This window comes from Oncorhynchus mykiss, chromosome 6 (assembly GCF_057628025.1).
Source record: "Oncorhynchus mykiss isolate SJ-2025 chromosome 6, ASM5762802v1, whole genome shotgun sequence".
Classification (NCBI taxonomy): Eukaryota; Metazoa; Chordata; class Actinopteri; order Salmoniformes; family Salmonidae; genus Oncorhynchus; species Oncorhynchus mykiss.
The window spans coordinates 40,372,403-40,391,558 of record NC_143027.1 but is presented as its reverse complement, the minus strand read 5'-3'; the positions used below and the strand labels follow the sequence as shown (position 1 = coordinate 40,391,558).

Genomic DNA, 19,156 nt, shown 5'->3' with positions numbered 1-19,156 from the left:
TGTGAGAGAGAGAAAGGGAGTGATACACTGACAGAATGTGTTGACAGAGGAGGAGAGAGAGAAAGGGGAGAGGATAAAGAAAGTTTATACAAGACTTTTTATGACTTTATTCATACTTTTACAAGCCAACCTTGTCAAACAGAAAGCAGTAACAAACCCAGACATTGTGCTCGCCAAGGGTTTCTACTTCACTTACTGGCACTCCAGTCTCCTTTTCACCTCATTTAACACCTGATTTACTTAACAAAAGGCAGTAGGTGGTCCAGGTATGTCATGACATAGTATAATGGGGGGGGCCTTTCCTCTTTTGTTCTCTATTGCTTGTCTATTGTACCTCAAGCGAGAGGGGAGGCCGATGACATCACAGATTCCCATCAGACTAACTCCTTGAATGCCCTACTCCTAGAAGTTTGCAGTTGTCTAAAAAACACTATTTTGCTCAACTTATTTTTTTACCATTTAGTGTGTGTACTTTACTGTATTTATACTTGGGGTATCGCTTTTCAACTGTGAAAGTTTCAACAACAATTGCTGGAGGACATCTTTAAACATTATACTATGATTATAAATCTGAACCTATTCGTTTATTATAGTGTCACATATTTCCACAAAAGCTTAGCACTATCACAAAGTGCCAGATGCATTCCATTCCAGGCAGTCTTGGAATGTTCATGTCAATGTTTCTCCTTCATTAAGCAGCAATGGTCGCCCGCCCTGGAAGTAACAGAATTATAAATCATGTGGAAGTAATGGGGTCATCTTTTATGCTCCCACTATGGCCCAGACAGCAGGAGAGGTTCAAAGACACTCACAGACAGACAGGAAGTGACTTATCAGCAAGCTTACGAATCCACTGCAGAGTTGATGGAATATTTAATCATGGGTAAGGGTAAGCAATCTTCCTGTCTACAGTAGTTAGCATTGACTGATACAGACTCCTAGCTAGGTTGTTATTGTATGTGATCCCAGAAAGAGACCGTTCTTTGGTTACACAGCTACCATGTGGTTACATGTAGTTTAAGTTCATGCTGTAATTGCATATACAGTGCCTTCAGAAAGTATTCATACCCCTTGACTTATTCCACATTTTGTGTTACAGCCTGAATTCAAAATGGATGAAATATTTTTTCTTCTTCACCCATCTACACACAATACCCATAGTGAAAACATGTATTTATACATGAAGCAAATTTATTGAAAAGAAATACAGAAATATCTTGTTTATATAAATATTCACCACCCTTTGCTATGGCGCTCCAAATTGAGCTCAGTTGCATCCGATTTCCTTTGATCATCCTGGGTCATCCTTGACAACTTGATTGGAGTCCAACCTGTGGCGAATCCAATTGTTTGGACATGATTCAGAAAGAAATGCACCTGTCTATATAAGGTCCCACAGTTGACAGTGCATGTCAGAGCAGAAGCTATACCATGAAGTCAAAGGGAACTGTCCGTAGATCTCCGAGATGAGGCATATATCTGGGGAAAGGGTATAAAACAGTTTCTAGAATGTTGAACGTTTTCAAGAGCACAGTGGTCTCCATCATTGGGAAATGAAAAACAATGTATGACTACGTATGCAAAGGAGATATTTCTGTATTTCATTTTCTATACATTTACTAACATTTCTAAAAACATGTTTTTACTTTTTCATTAGGGGTATTGTGTGTAGATGGGAGAGAGAAATATATGTAATCCGTTTTGAATTCAGGTTGTAACTCAGTGTGGAATAAGTCTACGGGCGTGAATACTTTCTGAAGGCAATGTAGCTACACTGTAATTATACTTGTAATGTCTTTAATGTGTCTTTGTCAACCCTTTTGTGTGTAATGTCTTCCTGTCTGTGATAGTGCTGAGAGGTTTAACAAAAATGCTGGTTATTTTTTGTTTTTTCATCAACTAATTGACCAACGTCAGATCAGTTATTTGAATTCTATTTGTTCGTTTTTTTTAGAGATTTCTCTAGAGATAAATAAGAAAGTCCGAACTGTGTGATGTAGTAGGGAGTTGTAGGCCCCAACAGGCCAATATTAGCAGAAAACCTGATAATTAACTACAATGACCATAATCCATACCTTCTACTTTTCCGGTCTGTGTGGGGCAGACCCAGAGAGGAAGAGAAGAGACAGAAAAACATACAATATCGCTACCTAAAAATTTGATAGTTGGTATTCAGCAGTCAGCAGTTATTTTGAAGAACTACAAAATAGTGATGTTATCAGACAGCATTTTATCAGCAGCTCTATAGAGATGAGATTACGATTTGGAATGAAGTAGTGGTCATCAAATAAAACAAATGTAAGATACACAACTGAAATATTTGATTAAAGTAATGTAAATGATGGTTAATAAGTGATAAGCAGTAATGGGCAGTCACTACCATACAATATTCAAACCACATAATGCATAGTGCATCTAATGTTTTTTTTAAATAGTCGAACTGAAACCGAACCTCAAAAAAGCACTTATCGCTCAGCACTAGTCTGCGAGTCTCTTTGTCTGACTTGGTTATTGTTTTTAATGCTGTTTTTAATCTGTGAAGTGAATTCAAGGCCGCCCCTCAACCCAACATTTAGTTTGGGCTCTTTTCGCTGGAAGTACTTGCATGCTTGTAATGTTCTGAAATGTTCATCCCTGGTTCTGCTGTTTCTTAAGTCCTGTCAGCAAGTCTTATAGCACCGCCTGTATTCTTGGATGAGATTCTAAGACTGTCCGTTACTGCTAACAATTAACTGCACTGACATAGGTACTACTCGAGTTTGCCAAGCAGTTAAAATGCAGTTAAAAACACCACACACACACACACACACACACACACACACACCTCTGTGGGAGCAGTCCTGAGCCTGTTTCTTCCTGTAGACTTTGTCCCTGTTTGTTTCAGTGGTGTGCACTGAAACATACAGAGTTTCATTTGCCCACGGACACACTCGTGTTCATTGTGCTTTGATCAGTGTAGTAGTTTTCTCAATTACTTTTAAAGGGTGCGTTTCTGGTTCCTTTGTATTGTCCTAACCGTAGAATTCAACATCTATTTATATGGTCCCTAGACATGTTTAGCTAAAACAATGTGGCAAATATGGTGCTCCAATTCTCTACAGGGGGAACAACTGTTATGCTAAATAAAAACACAATGCATTTGACTCCTGACAAGTGTGCATCGACTGAGTACAAACTCTGTTTAAATGATGCAGTATAGTTCAACAGCCCCAATTCAAATGCACCATCCTTTACTTTGTCCCAGATATGTGAATGCTGACCCAGAATGTATTTTCTCTACTAGGAAACAACAGGAGGGTTGTTAGTCTTGTTAACAAAATGTTTTCAAACCTGTGACCTTAAATTATCCTAGGAGGAGGTAATTGATTGGTCAGTAGCAGGGAAAGAGGTCACTGATTGGCCATGAAAGCAGAAGTGCAGTTCAGTCACTGACCAGAAGTCAGCATGTAATAGTGATGATTCCGTAGGGTCGAATCAGACAAGAGCGAGACTGAGAAAGAGGGAGAGATTAGGTAGGCGATTGAAGGGAAGAGACAGACAGAGCTAGAAACAGTTGGAGGAAGGGAGCGACAGAGGAAGAGAGACAGAGTAGGTTAGATTCAGAGAGGAGGAAGAAGGTGTATTGTGGTCAAGTACATATTGTGTTGAATTGAAAGACAGGGTGGAGGGCCACTATTTAGACATAACGTTGACCTGAGATTGACCCTTCACAAGAAATAACCTTTTCTCTCCTCTACATGTCTACTTGTTCATCGTTCATTGTTTTACCCATTGAATCATAAAGGGGTGTATTTTTGTTCTCTAAGACGTAACTAGGGAAGTGCTCTGGGTAAAAATGTCACAGTTGGCCTCTCGGGTGGTGCAGTGGTCTAGCTGTGCCACTAGAGATCCTGGTTCGAGTCCAGGCTCTGTCGCAGCCGGCCACGACCGGGAGACCCATGGGGCGGCGCACAATTGGCCCAGCGTTGTCTGGGTTAAGGGAGGGTTTGACCGGCAGGGATGTTCTTGTCTTTCGACTCCTGTGGCGGGCCGGGCGCAATGCACGCTGACACGGTCGCCAGGTGTTTCCTCTGACACATTGGTGTGGCTGTCTACCGGGTTAAGCAGGCGTTGTGTCAAGAAGCAGTGCGGCTTGGCTGGGTTGTGTTTCGGAGGACGCACGGCTCTCGACCTTCGCCTCTCTCCAGTTGTTCGTACGGGAGTTGCAGCGATGGGACAAGACTAACTACCAATTGCATATTAAATTGGTGAGAAAAAAAATATATAAATAATAACCCCCCCAAATTAAAAATAAATAAATAAAGTAACAAAATAACGTGTCCCAGTTACTGTTGCTAATACCCAATAGTCATTTTAGAATGTTTAAGGTCAGGGTTAATAATTCAGTAATAGGTTTGACTTGTTGGAGTTATATCTCCATTATATCCCATGGTTGGGGATGATGTGACCCAACCAGGAAAATCTCTGGGGCCTAGTTATGCTTCGGAGTTGTTCCTGAAAGGCTTCCCTCTGCAAGGGTTCCACTACATAGCTTTCACCTATCCAGTCAATGTCAGATCAGTGAGGTGGGAGGGGAGGAGGCATGGCCATTATGTAACCCAGGCCAGACAGAGGCCTGAGGAGAAGGTCTGTGGCAGCAGTCAGTGTGTGAGAGAGTTGGGGTTTGGTAAAGGGGAAGGGATGTGAAAGCTGCTAAAACATTCACACACACAGTGAGAGGCAAACACATGACGTCCTTGTTGGAGCATTCCTCGATTATTGCTTAAAGATGTAGCTTTCGCTCTCTCTCTCTCACTCTCCATCTCTTTCTCTCCATCTCTCTCATTGTTAAGGCATCCTGAGTATGAGAAAGAGAAGGGGAAACCTATTGATCATTATCAACATTTCAGTATCAAACATGGCTAATCTTCTGATATTGATGAGTGTGTGTGCTGGGAATATATGCATGGTTATTCAGTATTATAGAATATGCTTTGGCCAAGCTCTGTGTTCCGATGGGAATCGGACTGGCCGGGATGTATTCTCTGTTACACACATACACCCACACTGTTCTGCTTCGGGATGGCCACATTCTCCGGAGCATGACACAGAGAAAGAAAAGAAAACTGAGGAATAAAAAGAGAAAGAGAGAAGGGATTTAAAGAGAAGCTGAGACGTTATGTAAAAATGATACATACACACACTCAAGAGTTTGAGCTGAACTAATTTGTCAGTTGCAGAGCTCTCTCTCTCTCTCTCTCGCTCTCCTTTCTCACATACTGTTTCCGTGTGTGTTTGTGCCTCTCTGAAATGGCTTGTTCCTCTCATCCACTCATCCCTTCTTTTCTCTCTCTCTGTAGGTGGAGGAGGGAAGCGGAAAGGGAGGAGTAAGAAATGGAAGGAGATCCTTCGCTTCCCCCACATCAGCCAGTGCACTGAGCTGGGCAACAGCATCGGTATATTACTGTTGGTGTGTGTTTTTAGTTTTACTATCCTAGTCGGGACCAGAAGTCCCCACAAGGATAGTAAAACAAACGGCTGTGTGTGGGTGCAAGTATTACATGTGTGTCACGCTGCTGCTGTGCTGTTAATGTATTGTAAGTGTTTGTAAACGTGCCTGGGTCTTTCCAAATGTGTGTGTTATTTCTACAGATAGGCCCAGATACTAGTTTGTGTGTGTTTCTGGCAGATCGGGACTACATGAGCCTGTGTGAGAAGCAGCCCATCGGCAGACTGCTGTTCCGCCTGTACTGTGAGACCAGACCTGAATTGCTGCGATGCATCCACCTACTGGACGCCATGGTAACACACACACACACACGCACACACTTCTAAATGCATCACTTGGATTAAACAGTCATCCAAACAGCACTAATCATGTTCAGTTGACTGAGAGATTACAATCAAATTGAGTAGTGATTATAATAGCAGCCTCCTCCCTTTACTCTGTCTAGACACAGTGTCCCAGATTACAGGTTTTAGATGTGAAAATGCCTCTAATCGTCAGAGAAGAAACACTCCGAATCAAATGCCAATAGTAACCAGAAGCCAATAGTAACCCCCGAACCGTCTCCCCCGTTAACTTGTGTCTAGACGGAATGCCTCGCACATGACACATTTAAGTATTTTGAGTAAAGCCCAAAATATCACCGTAGGCATGTGACTGGACAGAATGAGAGGATTGTTTCTGGTCAGACCCCCTCCCGTTCTCACCCCTTCCCACCAACCTAAAAAGGACCATCACACTCTGAGGGAAACTACCCTCGCCACATATGCGCACCAACAAGAATGGGTCAGCTGCAGATGCATTTTTTGGAGAAAGATCTGAGGGTAATTGAAGATTTTATGAGAGCGAACCTGTGAAAATAATGAAATTAGATATCTAGCTTCCATCACCCAAATACTCTTGTTGGGCCATTTGGAAAGTTGATAAATTGATGGACGGGTAGGATCAATGTCCAAAGGAAAGTTTGTGTGTTGTATTTTTTGTGAGTGTGTCCATGTGCTTCTAATGTATAAACGAGGGTGTTAGTGAGGGAAAAGAGCACAGTAGCTAGCGAGAGAGAGAGAGAGAGGAGAGATGTAACAGCAGAAGGAATGCGCCTGGGGGTCCCTGTGTTTCCTCTGACGTCAGTGCAGGAGGGAGGGGTGTATGTGTGATTGCTGCCGAATTTTGACTTGCTATTGTTGGCAAGATACTGCATTGTAAGACACAAATGCACGCACCCACACACACACACACAGACACACACACACACACAGAATAAGCCACCCAATTGTTAGCCGAAGGGGTTAGCCGAAGGGAAATGGAGACGCCCCGTTGGCCTTTTGGCAGACTTTTTATTTATTTATCTATTTTTATTTAACCTTTATTTAACTAGGAAAGTCTTACACACACAGGCCAGAGAAACAGATCTAATGGCAGAAGTATGGCCTTTTCACCCAACGCCTTTCTTTCTCTGTCTGTCTGTGTCTCAGAGCAGAGTAGACCACTATAGTGGGCCACAGCAAGGGTCAGGAGAGAAACTCTAGGTGTGTGTGTCGGGGGGGATCTGGTGACGCTGGTCTGACACACTGTGACACTAAAGGACCTCAAGGAATCCTGCCGTGTTGACTGTGGTTGCCAGGCAACATAGGGTCACATATGGGGTCCCAGGCAGCGTGTGTGTCAGAGAGCGAGAGAGTGTCTGTTAATAACAGATTGTGGGTTAAAGAGGTGTTTGTGTGTTTCAGGTCAGGTGGGCTAGTGGAGAGAACATGGTTTGATCCTAGCAGAACTCAGCTAGGCGACACACGTCTGTACGCTGGGCGTGCGAGGGACAGACCTTCCTCAAAATAGTCCAAAAAAATCAAAGATAAATCAAGGAATCTGTAATCAATTTCGACGTTTTTAATCACGCTTTAATTTTACATCTACCTAAAATGTTTGGAGCAGTGTTTCTCAAGTGAAGAAATTACATGAAAGCTGGTAGTCTCTCGTTGAATGACAACAAACACTTCATTCACTTGTCACCCCAGCCACAAAGTCAAAATTGACTATATCGTAAAAATCTATGTTGTGTACTCGAACAGCCTAAAAAAAAAACAGACAAACACCAAAACTAACAAAAACGTCACGAGCTTTCATCATAATATATGCGCAAACTGTTTTGACTGGGAAGCGTGCGACAGGCTAAATCAAATCAAATCAAATTCTATTGGTCACATGGAATGCTAATGGGGATAGAGAGGTGAGAGAATGATCAGGGAGTGAAGGATTAACAAGCTATGCCACGACCCCTGGCAATGCTGTACCGCTCCGTGCTCTCTCACTCCTGGCTGATAAATACTGTAGCTAATAAGGATATAGATAATGACTGATCATTTCAACTCAAGGCAATCCACACTATGCTGGTCTAGTCGCATGCTGCATGTTTCCACAACACTGGTAGCCACACAATAATGTCATTCAAAACATGATCTCGTCCATACATTGCCCCTGATAATGGAATAGTATTGTATTGTATGTCCAGTCGCACCTGGGTCGAAATAGTATGCGTTTTCTTTCAAATGCTAGATTTGCATACCCAGGATGCCAGTTGGATTGCGGTTTGCACTTTTGGGACTATTCCATTGGTTGAATTATGCCGGGCAAATATATTACGATAGTGCATTAAGCAAATCTTATTCGGCGCTATTGTTATATTATGATGTACTGTAAGTGTATAATGACGCCGTGTTCTTTAGGATGACTATGAGCTGGCGCCTGATGAGAAACGGAAAAGCAGAGGAGGTGAAATTATTGGGAAGTTCCTCACTAAACAGGTGAGTGAAGTCTTTGTGGGAGGATTGATGAGTGTCGATGGGTGAAACAACTGTTAGAGCAATATAACATGTTTGTTCGTCAAATTGTATTTGTCACATGCTTCGTCAGCAACAGGTGTAGACTAACAGTGAAATGATTACTTACATGCCTTTCCCAATACAGAGAGAACCTTTAAAAAATAATAGAAACATAATAACACAAGGAATAAATCCACAATGAGTAACGATAACTTGGCTATATGCACTTGGTACCAGTACCGAGTCGCTGTGAAGGGGTACGAGGTAATTGAGGTAGATACAGTGGGGCAAAAAAAGTATTTAGTCAGCCACCAATTGTGCAAGTTCTCCCACTTAAAAAGATGAGAGAGGCCTGTAATTTTCATCAACTAAGACAGACAAAATTAGAAAGTGGTCATTGGTATTGTATGTCTTTCATTTCCTAATAGTTGCTCCCACAGTTGATTTCTTCAAACCAAGCTGCTTACCTATTGCAGATTCAGTCTACCCAGCCTGGTACAGGTCTACAATTTTGTTTCTGGTGTCCTTTGACAGCTCTTTGGTCTTGGCCATAGTGGAGTTTGGAGTGTGACTGTTTGAGGTTGTGGACAGGTGTCTTTTATACTGATAACAAGTTCAAACAGGTGCCATTAATACAGGTAACGAGTGGAGGACAGAGGAGCCTCTTGAAGAAGAAGTTACAGGTCTGTAAGAGCCAGAAATCTTGCTTGTTTGTAGGTGACCAAATACTTATTTTCCACCATAATTTGCAAATAAATTCATTAAAAATCTTACAATGTGATTTTCTGGATTTTTTTTCTCATCTTGTCTGTCATAGTTGAAGTGTACCTATGATGAAAATTACAGGCCTCTCTCATCTTTTTAAGTGGGAGAACTTGCGCAATTGGTGGCTGACTAAATACTTTTTTGCCCCACAGTATGTGTCAGAGCAAGGCCCTAGATATTGTCAAAGACTCCAGCCACCCTAGTCATAGACTGTTCTCTCTGCTACCGCACGGCAAGCAGTACCGGAGTGCCAAGTCTAGGTCCAAGAGGCTTCTAAACAGCTTCTACCCCCCCTTGATTTAAAAGAGTTAGTGAAAATGGGGGGTTCAATGCAGATAGTTTGGGTACTATTTAGCAGGCTTATGGCTTGGGGGTAGAAGATGTTCAGGTTCCTGTTGGTTCCAAACTTGGTGCATCGGCACCGCTTGCCATGCGGTAGCAGAGAGAACAATGTATGACTTGGGTGGCTGGAGTCTTTGACCATTTTTAGGTCCTTCCTTTGACACCGCCTGGTATAGAGGTCCAGGATGGCAGAGCTTAACCCCCAATAATGTACTGGGCCATACACACTACCCTCTGTAGCGCCTTGCGGTTGGCTGCCAAGCAGTTACCATACCTGGCGGTGATACAGCCAGTCAAGATGCTTTACAGCTGTAGAACTTTTTGAGGAGCTGAGGGCCCGTGCCAAATCTTTTCAGCTTCTTGAGGGGGAAGAGGCACTGTCGTGCCTTCTTCACGACTGTGTTGGTGTGTGTGTGTGTGTGTGTGTGTGTGTGTGTGTGTGTACCATGTTAATTCCTTAGTGATGTGGATACAGAGGAACTTGAAGCTCCCGACCTGCTCCACTACAGCCCCGTCGATATAGTTGGGGGGCGTGCTCGGGCCCTCCGTTTCTTCTAGTCCACGATCAGCCCCTTTGTCTTGCTGACATTGCGGGAGAGGTTGCGGTCCTGGCAACACACTGCCAGGTCACTGACCTCTTTGACCTCATCGTCGTCAGTGATCAGGCCTACCACACTAATTCCTGTGTGTGTGTGTGACTGTGACTGTGTGTGTGACTGTGTGTGTGTGCGCGTGTGCCTGTGTAGTCGTCAGAGTGTGTGGAGGCAGCAGAGAGCCTTGCTGAGCAGTGTAGAGAGAACCTGGAACTTCACCCCTGCAAGGAGATCTTCAGTGACTGTCGCAAGTAAGGGAATCTTTCTTTGGTCTCTCTCCTTTTTGTCAACTATGATATTCTTATGAAGAAACAGCTTGACCTTAGCTTATCGCTAGCCTCGTCCCGTACTCCATGTGCGGAAGCCAACTCTCCTATCATTTCTATCAAGTTGCTGGCATTTCGAAGCGTCAAACGTGACTTCCATTAGCACACTGGTAACAGTGGGAGAAATGAAGTGGTTGGTGCAGCAGGTGTATATGCAATGTGTGCAAGAGACTGGGGATGAGGTCGCATAAGACAGTGAAGGAACACGGAGAGGAGTTGGCTAAAGCGCAAACACACTGGACCATCAGCTGGCTTACCTCTTACTGCAACTGAAGCTGTTGTCTGTCGCCTCAGGGCTTTAACCTTTTTGTTTGTTGTCTGTTCTTCAGGGCTCTCCATGACTACCTGAGACGAGCTCCCTTCTCTGACTACCAAAACAGCATGTACTTTGACCGTTTCCTACAGTGGAAGATGCTGGAGAGGTAATGTGCTGCTTAAACTAAATCTAACAGAAACGGTTGTTTTTAGTGATTATTGAATGGCACGGTGCTAGCTTGGGGGGCCATGGGTGCGACCGGCGTAGGGACCACGCACCTCATTTTTCAACGATGACGTCGCCTACCACAAAGCAAAGTAAAAGCATTCTTTAAAGCTGAGAGCCGCGATAGGCACAACAGCGTCACCGTCCATCCCAGGCGCTTTTGTTATTTTTACGAGGAAATGAGCATCCAGCATGGTGGTAAACAAAATCCCAGTACATGCAATGTTGTTCTATCGCGTGTGCAATGATTTCTGAGAAGAAAACTGTCTGTCGCTATACCCTCTTGAGGGGCCCGCTGGCCTGGGACAGGAAGCAATTCGAGGGAAAAACAGATTCTAAAGCGCATTCTGCTGTGAGCGGTTGCATGTGACAGAGGGAAGAATCTAAAGATGCCTTACTAGGAAGGTTTGCTAATATGACTAGGGCTGTGCCTTTGGCTTCTGGACTGCGAAAGAAAGTTGATGTGGAAACAAAATGGAACAGGAGAGAAATGCTGGTTTCAATGGCATCTTGACGAAGTCTTGATAAAATCATTCCCATTTCTAAGTTTGGATTTTGGTCACTTTTTTTGAATCAATAGGCTAGGAAGTAAAACATCCATATTGCAAACAATGACGCACCTGTTTTCAACATGCAGACTGCCCTACAGCTCAGATGGTTGGCCAAATAAGTTCCAATCTCTGAGTTGAGACATAAATAAGGTAGCTGGGATCCTCTATCAGTGGACATCAACACTGTGATCACCCGCGATTCCATGTAGAAATGTTGTGCATCGACTGGGCTTCATAAGAACATGTTTGAGGAGCTGCGAGTGTGAGCTGTCGCTGCGTGCTCAAACTAGGCTCTATATGCGGTAGAGAGCTCTGTTACGGGACGGGCTCGTCGGGTTAGGACCGGACAGGGTATCACTAAATTGATCACTAACAAAAAAAAACATTTTGCTGACCTATTTGCTCGTGCTCTGCTACGCAATAGAGTCATGTCTGACTAAGATCACAACATGGTGTCAGAAGCGCTTCAACCTCGACAAATATAAGACTGGAGATAATAATATCCGTTGACGGCTGAACTGCGGCCCAAGTGGAGCCATTGCTATGGATACTCACAGACTTGGAGCCACCATGAGCAGAACACGTGCAGAGTGAGCAGGGAGCGAGTGATGGACAGAGAGAAGCAGCTAACGGATTTACTACTGGAGGAAGTTGCTTCTCTATTCCGGGCCGGGCCTTAAATTTGTCAGAAGCGATCGGGCCTGGGTAGGGTAGGGGCATATTGGTAGGAATTTAAAATGATGCCCGTACAGGGCTCTAGTATGTGGTGCGCATCTCATAAAATAAGATGCATGACAAACGAATGAAAATACACACGCTCCAATTGAGTTATGCTAATTAACCTATAGCTAGACCGGTAACCGTGACAGGTAAAAAACATGTTTTGCAGACTAACTGTTAACGACCCTAGTGATGATGCCTAATTTGCGTTTATCATAGGCCGTATCAGCTATGAATTGAATTGATTTGGTCAGAAGCGCCCCTCGAGAGCACCCTGCCCCCTATGTGCAGAGACTCTCTAGCTCTGTGCCTGGTACTATGTTATTTACTATGAGATGTGTTTTCAGACAGCCAATAACTAAAGACACGTTTCGACAGTACCGAGTACTGGGGAAGGGAGGATTCGGAGAGGTGAGGCACAATTTTCCATTTAGAGAATTATTAGAGAATTGTGTGTGTGAGATGAACTGGCCTATGATATAGTACTTTGTGTTCTCTCAGGTGTGTGCGTGCCAGGTGCGAGCCACAGGGAAGATGTATGCCTGCAAGAAGCTGGAGAAGAAGAGAATTAAGAAGAGGAAAGGAGAGTCCATGGCCCTTAATGAGAAACAAATACTAGAGAAGGTCAACAGCAGATTTGTTGTGAGTCCCTTCCTATTATTTGGATACATGACCACGCAATACATGTCCACAAGCTTTCACTTTATTCTCTCTCTCTCTCTCTCTCTCTCTCTCTCTCTCTCTCGTCAGTCTCTCTCTTTTGTCAGTCTCTCTCTCGTCAGTCTCTCTCTCTCCTTCTCACTCGTCAGTCTCTCACTCTCGGCAGTCTTTCTCTCTCTCATCAGTCTCTCTCTCTTATCAGTCTCTCTTTCTTTCTTTCTTTCTCTCTCTCTCTCTCTCTCTCTCTCTCTCTCTCTCTCGTCAGTCTCTCTCTCTCTCTCTTGTCTCTCTCTCTCTCATCAGTCTCTCTCTCTCGTCAGTCTCTCTCTCTCTCTCTCTCTCTCTCTCTCTCTCTCTCTCTCTCTCGTCTCTCTCTCTCTCTCTCGTCAGTCTCTCTCTCTCTCGTCAGTCTCTCTCTCTCTCTCTCACTCTCTCTCTCTCTCTCCTCAGTCGCTTGCTCTCTCTCTCTCTCGTCAGTCTCTCTCTCGCTCTCTCGATAATCAATCTCTCGAATGTCAATCTCTCGATCGCCAATCGCTCTCTCTCTCTCTCTCATATCAATCTATCTCTCATCAATCTCTATAGGTGAGTTTAGCATATGCCTATGAGACCAAAGATGCTCTGTGTCTGGTGCTGACCTTAATGAATGGAGGGGATCTGAAGTTCCACATCTACAGCATGGGGACTCCAGGCTTTGAGAAGGACCGGGTCCAGTTCTATGCTGCCCAGATCTGCTGCGGCCTGGACCACCTACACCAGGAATCGATCGTCTACAGGTGGCAGCTTGTTATCATAGCACCTCAGTTTCCCTTAACACAGATCTAGGTTCACATTGCAACAGATCTAGGATCAGATGGGGGCAACTACCTATTCCTACCTTTAGCAAAATTAGCAGTGGATTCTTCTGATTGTCATTCACTATACAAATGTCTCCCGAGATCACATGATGTCATCACATGATGTATTGGTTTTAGTCCCAATGTCCAATGCCCCAAATTAACATTTTTATTTTTCTTCAGGGATTTAAAACCAGAGAATATTCTATTAGATGACAATGGTGAGTTGCCCTTACTACTGTAGCCTAACTACTGGGATTAGGACATTTGAACTCCGAGGCTCTCTGTTAAATAGGACTGATCTTTGACCCTTGACCTCTCTGCCCCTGTGCCATAGGACACATCCGGATCTCAGATCTGGGCCTGGCCATCAAAGTGCCTGAAGGGGACCCCATACGAGGCAGAGTGGGAACAGTGGGTTACATGGGTAAGCCACCTTACCTTCATATGTTATTACCACACATTAAAATTAATTTCTCATTTCTAATGCATCGGAATACAATAATCATCAAACAAAAACCTGACACATTATTTACCATACTAAGATATTATCGTTAAACCTGTTGTACTGTTGTGTGTTTAGCTCCGGAGGTGATCAACAACGAGCGCTATGGGATGAGTCCAGACTGGTGGGGGCTGGGATGTCTCATCTACGAGATGACCGCCGGACGCTCACCCTTCCGCGCACGCAAAGAACGAGTGAAGAGGGAAGAAGTGGAGAAGAGGGTGCAGGAGGGAGAGGAGGAGTACAGCGACAAGTTTACAGAGGACACCCAGGCCATCTGTAGAGTGGTGAGAGCCCATTGATTGATTGACAAGACGTAGGCTTAGTTAGTGTCATCAGGAACTGCACGCTGTATTTGGTAGTCACCCTGAGTAGCTGAGCTCATATTTGAAAATGACTGACTGTACATTCTATCATCTCTCCCCCGCTTTTCTCCTTTTCTCTCTCTCTCCTCATCTCGCTCTCTCCCGCCCCCGTCTCGCTCTCTCCCGCCCCCGTCTCGCGCTCTCCCGCCCCCGTCTCGCGCTCTCCCGCCCCCGTCTCGCGCTCTCCCGCCCCCGTCTCGCTCTCTCCCGCCCCCGTCTCGCTCTCTCCCGCCCCCGTCTCGCTCTCTCCCGGCCCCTGTAACGCTCGCTCCCGCCCCCTGTTTCGCTCTCTCCCGGCCCCTGTTTCGCTCTCTCCCGCCCCCGTCTCGCTCTCTCCCGGCCCCTGTCACGCTCTCTCCCGCCCCCGTCTCGCTCTCTCCCGCCCCCGTCTCGCTCTCTCCCGCTCCCGTCTCTCGCGCTCTCCCGCCCCCGTCTCGCTCTCTCCCGGCCCCTGTTACGCTCTCTCCCGCCCCCCGTTTCGCTCTCTCCCGCCCCCCGTCTCGCTCTCTCCCCCCCCCCGTCTCGCTCTCTCCCGCCCCCGTCTCGCGCTCTCCCGCCCCCGTCTCGCGCTCTCCCGCCCCCGTCTCGCTCTCTCCCGCCCCCGTCTGGCTCTCTCCCGCCCCCGTCTCGCTCTCTCCCGCCCCCGTCTCGCTCTCTCCCGCCCCCGTCTCGCGCTCTCCCGCCCCCGTCTCGCTCCCTCCCGCCCCCCGCCTCGCTCTCTCCCGCCCCCCGTCTCGCTCTCCCCCCCCCCCCCCCCCCCCCCCCGTTTCGCTCTCTCCCGTCCCCGTCTCGCTCTCTCCCGCCCCCCCCGTTTCGCTCTCTCCCGCCCCCCCGTCTCACTCTCTCCCGCCCCCCGTCTCGCTCTCTCCCGCCCCCCGTCTCGCTCTCTCCCGCCCCCGTCTCGCTCTCTCCCGCCACCGTCTCGCTCTCTCCCGCCCCTGTCTCGCTCTCTCCTGCCCCCCCGTTTCGCTCTCTCTCTCCCACCCTGTCTCGCTCGCTCTCTCCCGCCCTGTCTCGCTCTCTCTGGTCTCGCTCTCTCTCTCTCTCCCCGGTCTCGCTCTCTCTCTCACCCGGTCTCGCTCTCTCTCTCTCACTCGCTCTCGCTCTCTCTCTCTCCCGCCCCGTCCGTCTCTCGCTCTCTCCTGCCACCCCCGTCTCTCTCCAGCTGTTGACCAAAGATCCTAAGCAGAGGCTGGGCTGTACAACGGAGGGGTCAACAGGGGTGAAGGCTCACTGCTTCTTCAGGAACATCAACTTTAAGAGACTAGAGGCAGGCATCCAGGAGCCCTCCTTTGTACCTGATGTAAGTAGAGGAGGAGGAGGATGGCAACTCTTGTCCTGCTTCAGCTCTAGAAACAACACCAGGAAGTGTTTTAATATTGGAACCAACCAACTGTTCCAATTGTTTCAATCCGTTACATTCATGAATGGGTGAATATGTTATTTAGACCAGGGATCATGACCTCTACTCCAAATGAAGACTCTCATACTTCTTCCTCTTCTCCCTCTTTCCCGCTGTGCGTTTCTTCTCTCTCTCAGCCCCGGGCGGTGTACTGTAAGGATGTGTTGGACATTGAGCAGTTCTCTACAGTCAAGGGAGTAAATCTGGACCAAACCGACAACGACTTCTACTTCAAATTCTCTACAGGCTGCGTGTCCATCCCATGGCAGCACGAGGTGGGTGAACTAACTGGGACGTCTTTCCCTCTCCTCTGGCCTCTTCTGAGAGGTAGTCTGCAAGGTAACCTGAAAGACTGAATAATTGGTGGTCTTGTCAGTCAGTGGCAGTCAAATACTGTCCTTACACCATCTCTCTGTTTCTCTGTCTCTGTGTGTATAGATGATAGACACAGAGTGTTTCAGTGATCTGAATGTGTTCGGGCCCCAGGCGACCAGAACCCCAGATCTGGACTGGAACACACCCCCCGAGCCTCCCCGACGCAGCCTGCTGGACAGGATCTTCAGGAGACATGTGAGGACACACACACACACACCAACATACTCAGTCTCACACAGAGTTTACACTGCACAGTTACATCCACACACTGATACTGAGATAACACAATCTCCCTTTCTCTCTCTCTCCACCCTCCAGCACCCCGAGGTGTCCATCGCCAACAGTCGCGTGTCTTCCTGCAGTGTGAACTCAGTGGACTCCATGTCAAACTCTGCCCCCTAGTGGCCATGGCTCTGTGTGGCGCCACACACAGACAGAGGAGGAGCCGGAAGGATCTTCTCACTGCTGATTGGTTTACACCTGGCCTGACCAGCTGTCAGTCTTCCGGAGGCACCCAACCCAAGCCCATGGTCAGTCTAGGGGAAATGCTGACCATGACCCGGACCTGAGACCCATGGGGAATTATTGGAGGGACGTTTAAATAACGCAAATACGTTTTGAAAACAATGCTCAGACACTTCACTTACCTTCAGGATCGCTGGAGTAGAGAAGAGCCACTGACTGTGTTGATGAATAAGAAAAAACTAGCTAATTCAGGGGATCCACTGTCTGAGAAAGACCACAGGAAATACAAGATGGGGTCTTTGTTGCTGTTTATTTTTTATTTTGAAAGAAATCAAATTATTTGCATAAATTCACATTCACACTCAAATGCACTCTCTGTTCATTTATTCCTCTCTTCCCCCCTCCCCCTCTCTCTTTTTGTCTCTTTCTCCTTTTCACCTCCCTCTCCCCTAATCACTTATAAACGTACATGCAACCAACAACATCACCAACCTCAAGACACAATGTGCATATTGCCTTGTATACCCTCAGGCCAAAGATATAGTTCAGTTATGTATTTGTGTTATTGTTGCCATACCCGTTTTGGAGGAGGAAGGGGGATTTGCCTGGTCTTTATTCAATCCCATATTCAACTTGAGGCAGCAGCTATGCTACACCTAAGTCACAATCAAACATGTGTTTGCATACAACAGGCTTCCCCCCCCCCCCCCCCCCCCACGCACACACACAACTGTGTTATTAGAATTGTAACCACAATACTTGTCTTGTTTTCTGCACTTTTCCCAAAGAGTGCACCACCGCGCCCTGTTGACCTTGAGAAAAAGTAGATTTGCCAAACCAGTAAGCCACCATTTATTCACCAATTAAGATGTTTTTACAGTAAAGATGTTATTGTTTTACCTCAGACATTAAAGTAATATTACTGTGATGTAAATGTTGTAATATCCATTGAGCCAGTGCTGTTTTGTGTTTGTGTTGCCATCACGACCATGGGTGCATCTCGATAGTCTCAATAGGGAGGTTTTCTCTCCTCCTTTTCTTCAGCTGCACTGATCCTAAAGGAAAGGTGAGGAATCCTGGAAGATATATGACCTTTTTCTACAGGAAAGGAGCTTTAACCAATCCAGTGCGGATAAAGGAGAGGGAAGCCGTGTTAGACTATTGAGGTTCCGGGGCTCTGGTAGAGTAATTGGTAAAGGGACCACATGTCACCTCACAATGGGAAGCCTTCCAACACACTCAAACCAAAGGGAAGAAAAGCTTTGGTTTTGGAATTTGATGTCTTATTTTAAGGAAGACTGAATATTTACAGAAAACAATTGTACTTACACATGTAGTCTTGGCCAGTTATTATTTTATTCGTAAATCATTTCACAAATTGAAAATCAGAAGTGCCTCCTCTTTAGCCTGATCTTCTAGACGACTCGCACACAAATGTTTGCACTTTGTTTCTCTCATGATCGATTTGTTTCTTTATGACACACACACACACTGTATTTGGCTGGTGGTGGAGGCTGGGGAGTGTGGAGAGAGAGAGAGAGGATAAGGAGGATGAAAAGGAGAGAACGAGGATGGATCTCTTCCTGCTATTGTTGTACATTACAGTGCTGAGTGTACAGAATGTAAAGCCAAACCCACTGTGCTCTGCAGCTCCGAATAAATAAACCCTGTGCTGCCTTAGCATATCTGTACCATCTGTGTCTCATGTCTGTCTGTGTAGCAAATACAAGAGTCGGGGCATTCTCATACGGATGGATCGATACAAGAGTAATTTGTTTCATAATAACATTTCCACAAGATTATTGATACCATTTTCACTTTATGGGCCGGTTTCATAGTCCCAGATAAGAGTAATCCAAAAGCAGGCCAAATTCAGTATAAATACATTTGAACGGTTGATTGAAAGGAACGATTTTGCTATGAGTTGAATTTGTCTAAAATTATACCAGTCTCTAGTGGTAGCTAGCATCACAATCGAGACCTAGTTAGCCCACACTGCAAGACTTAAGATAACTTGGTTAGCGTGTTGGAAAGCAAGCTAGCCATGATAGTTAGCAGTTCTACCTGCACATACTGTAGCATTGCTAGCTATCTCCTCTTGTTTAGTTTAACCTACATTCACTCATTTGTATTAAATAAACCGGCAAAGTTTAGGCTGACAGTTTTTTAAGGTTGTGGGAGGATAACAGCCCGAAGTCTAACTAACCCTAACTAACCTAACCATGCTAGTTAGCAGTTCTACCTGCACATACTGTAGCATTGCTAGCGCTCTCCTGTTGTTTAGTTTAACCTACATTCACTCATTTGTATTAAATAAACAGGCAAAGTTTAGGTTGATGACTTTAAGGTTGTGGGAGGATAACAGCCCGAAGTCTAACTAACCCAAGATAGACCACAGCCTGTTGTTTCCAATGGGAGCAAATTCATCATAGTGGGCAGAACAAGCAAGAAGATAGGCAGTGCCTAGCA

At 45.7% G+C, this 19,156-nt stretch overlaps 1 protein-coding gene across 2 annotated transcripts in view; it reads left to right on the top strand.

Annotated features, from left to right (window-relative positions):
• LOC110525940 (G protein-coupled receptor kinase 5) overlaps window positions 1-18,381 on the top strand; it is a 76,384-nt gene extending 58,003 nt beyond the window's left edge. Inside the window, exons 2-16 of one of the 2 annotated variants that reach the window (XR_005052102.2) lie at window positions 5,340-5,435; window positions 5,669-5,781; window positions 8,206-8,283; window positions 10,155-10,252; window positions 10,657-10,749; window positions 12,427-12,490; window positions 12,581-12,721; window positions 13,325-13,515; window positions 13,759-13,796; window positions 13,913-14,002; window positions 14,159-14,367; window positions 15,611-15,748; window positions 15,985-16,186; window positions 16,286-16,417; window positions 16,541-18,381. Coding sequence is in view for 1 of the 2 variants with exons in the window: in XM_036980099.2 (XP_036835994.1) it covers window positions 5,340-5,435; window positions 5,669-5,781; window positions 8,206-8,283; window positions 10,155-10,252; window positions 10,657-10,749; window positions 12,427-12,490; window positions 12,581-12,721; window positions 13,325-13,515; window positions 13,759-13,796; window positions 13,913-14,002; window positions 14,159-14,367; window positions 15,611-15,748; window positions 15,985-16,122; window positions 16,286-16,417; window positions 16,541-16,624 (1,703 nt within the window). In the remaining variant the exon portion in view is untranslated. The remainder of the gene's footprint in view (window positions 1-5,339; window positions 5,436-5,668; window positions 5,782-8,205; window positions 8,284-10,154; window positions 10,253-10,656; window positions 10,750-12,426; window positions 12,491-12,580; window positions 12,722-13,324; window positions 13,516-13,758; window positions 13,797-13,912; window positions 14,003-14,158; window positions 14,368-15,610; window positions 15,749-15,984; window positions 16,187-16,285; window positions 16,418-16,540) is intronic. The other variant, XM_036980099.2, reaches the window with a different exon arrangement.
• The last annotated feature ends 775 nt before the right edge of the window (window positions 18,382-19,156 follow it).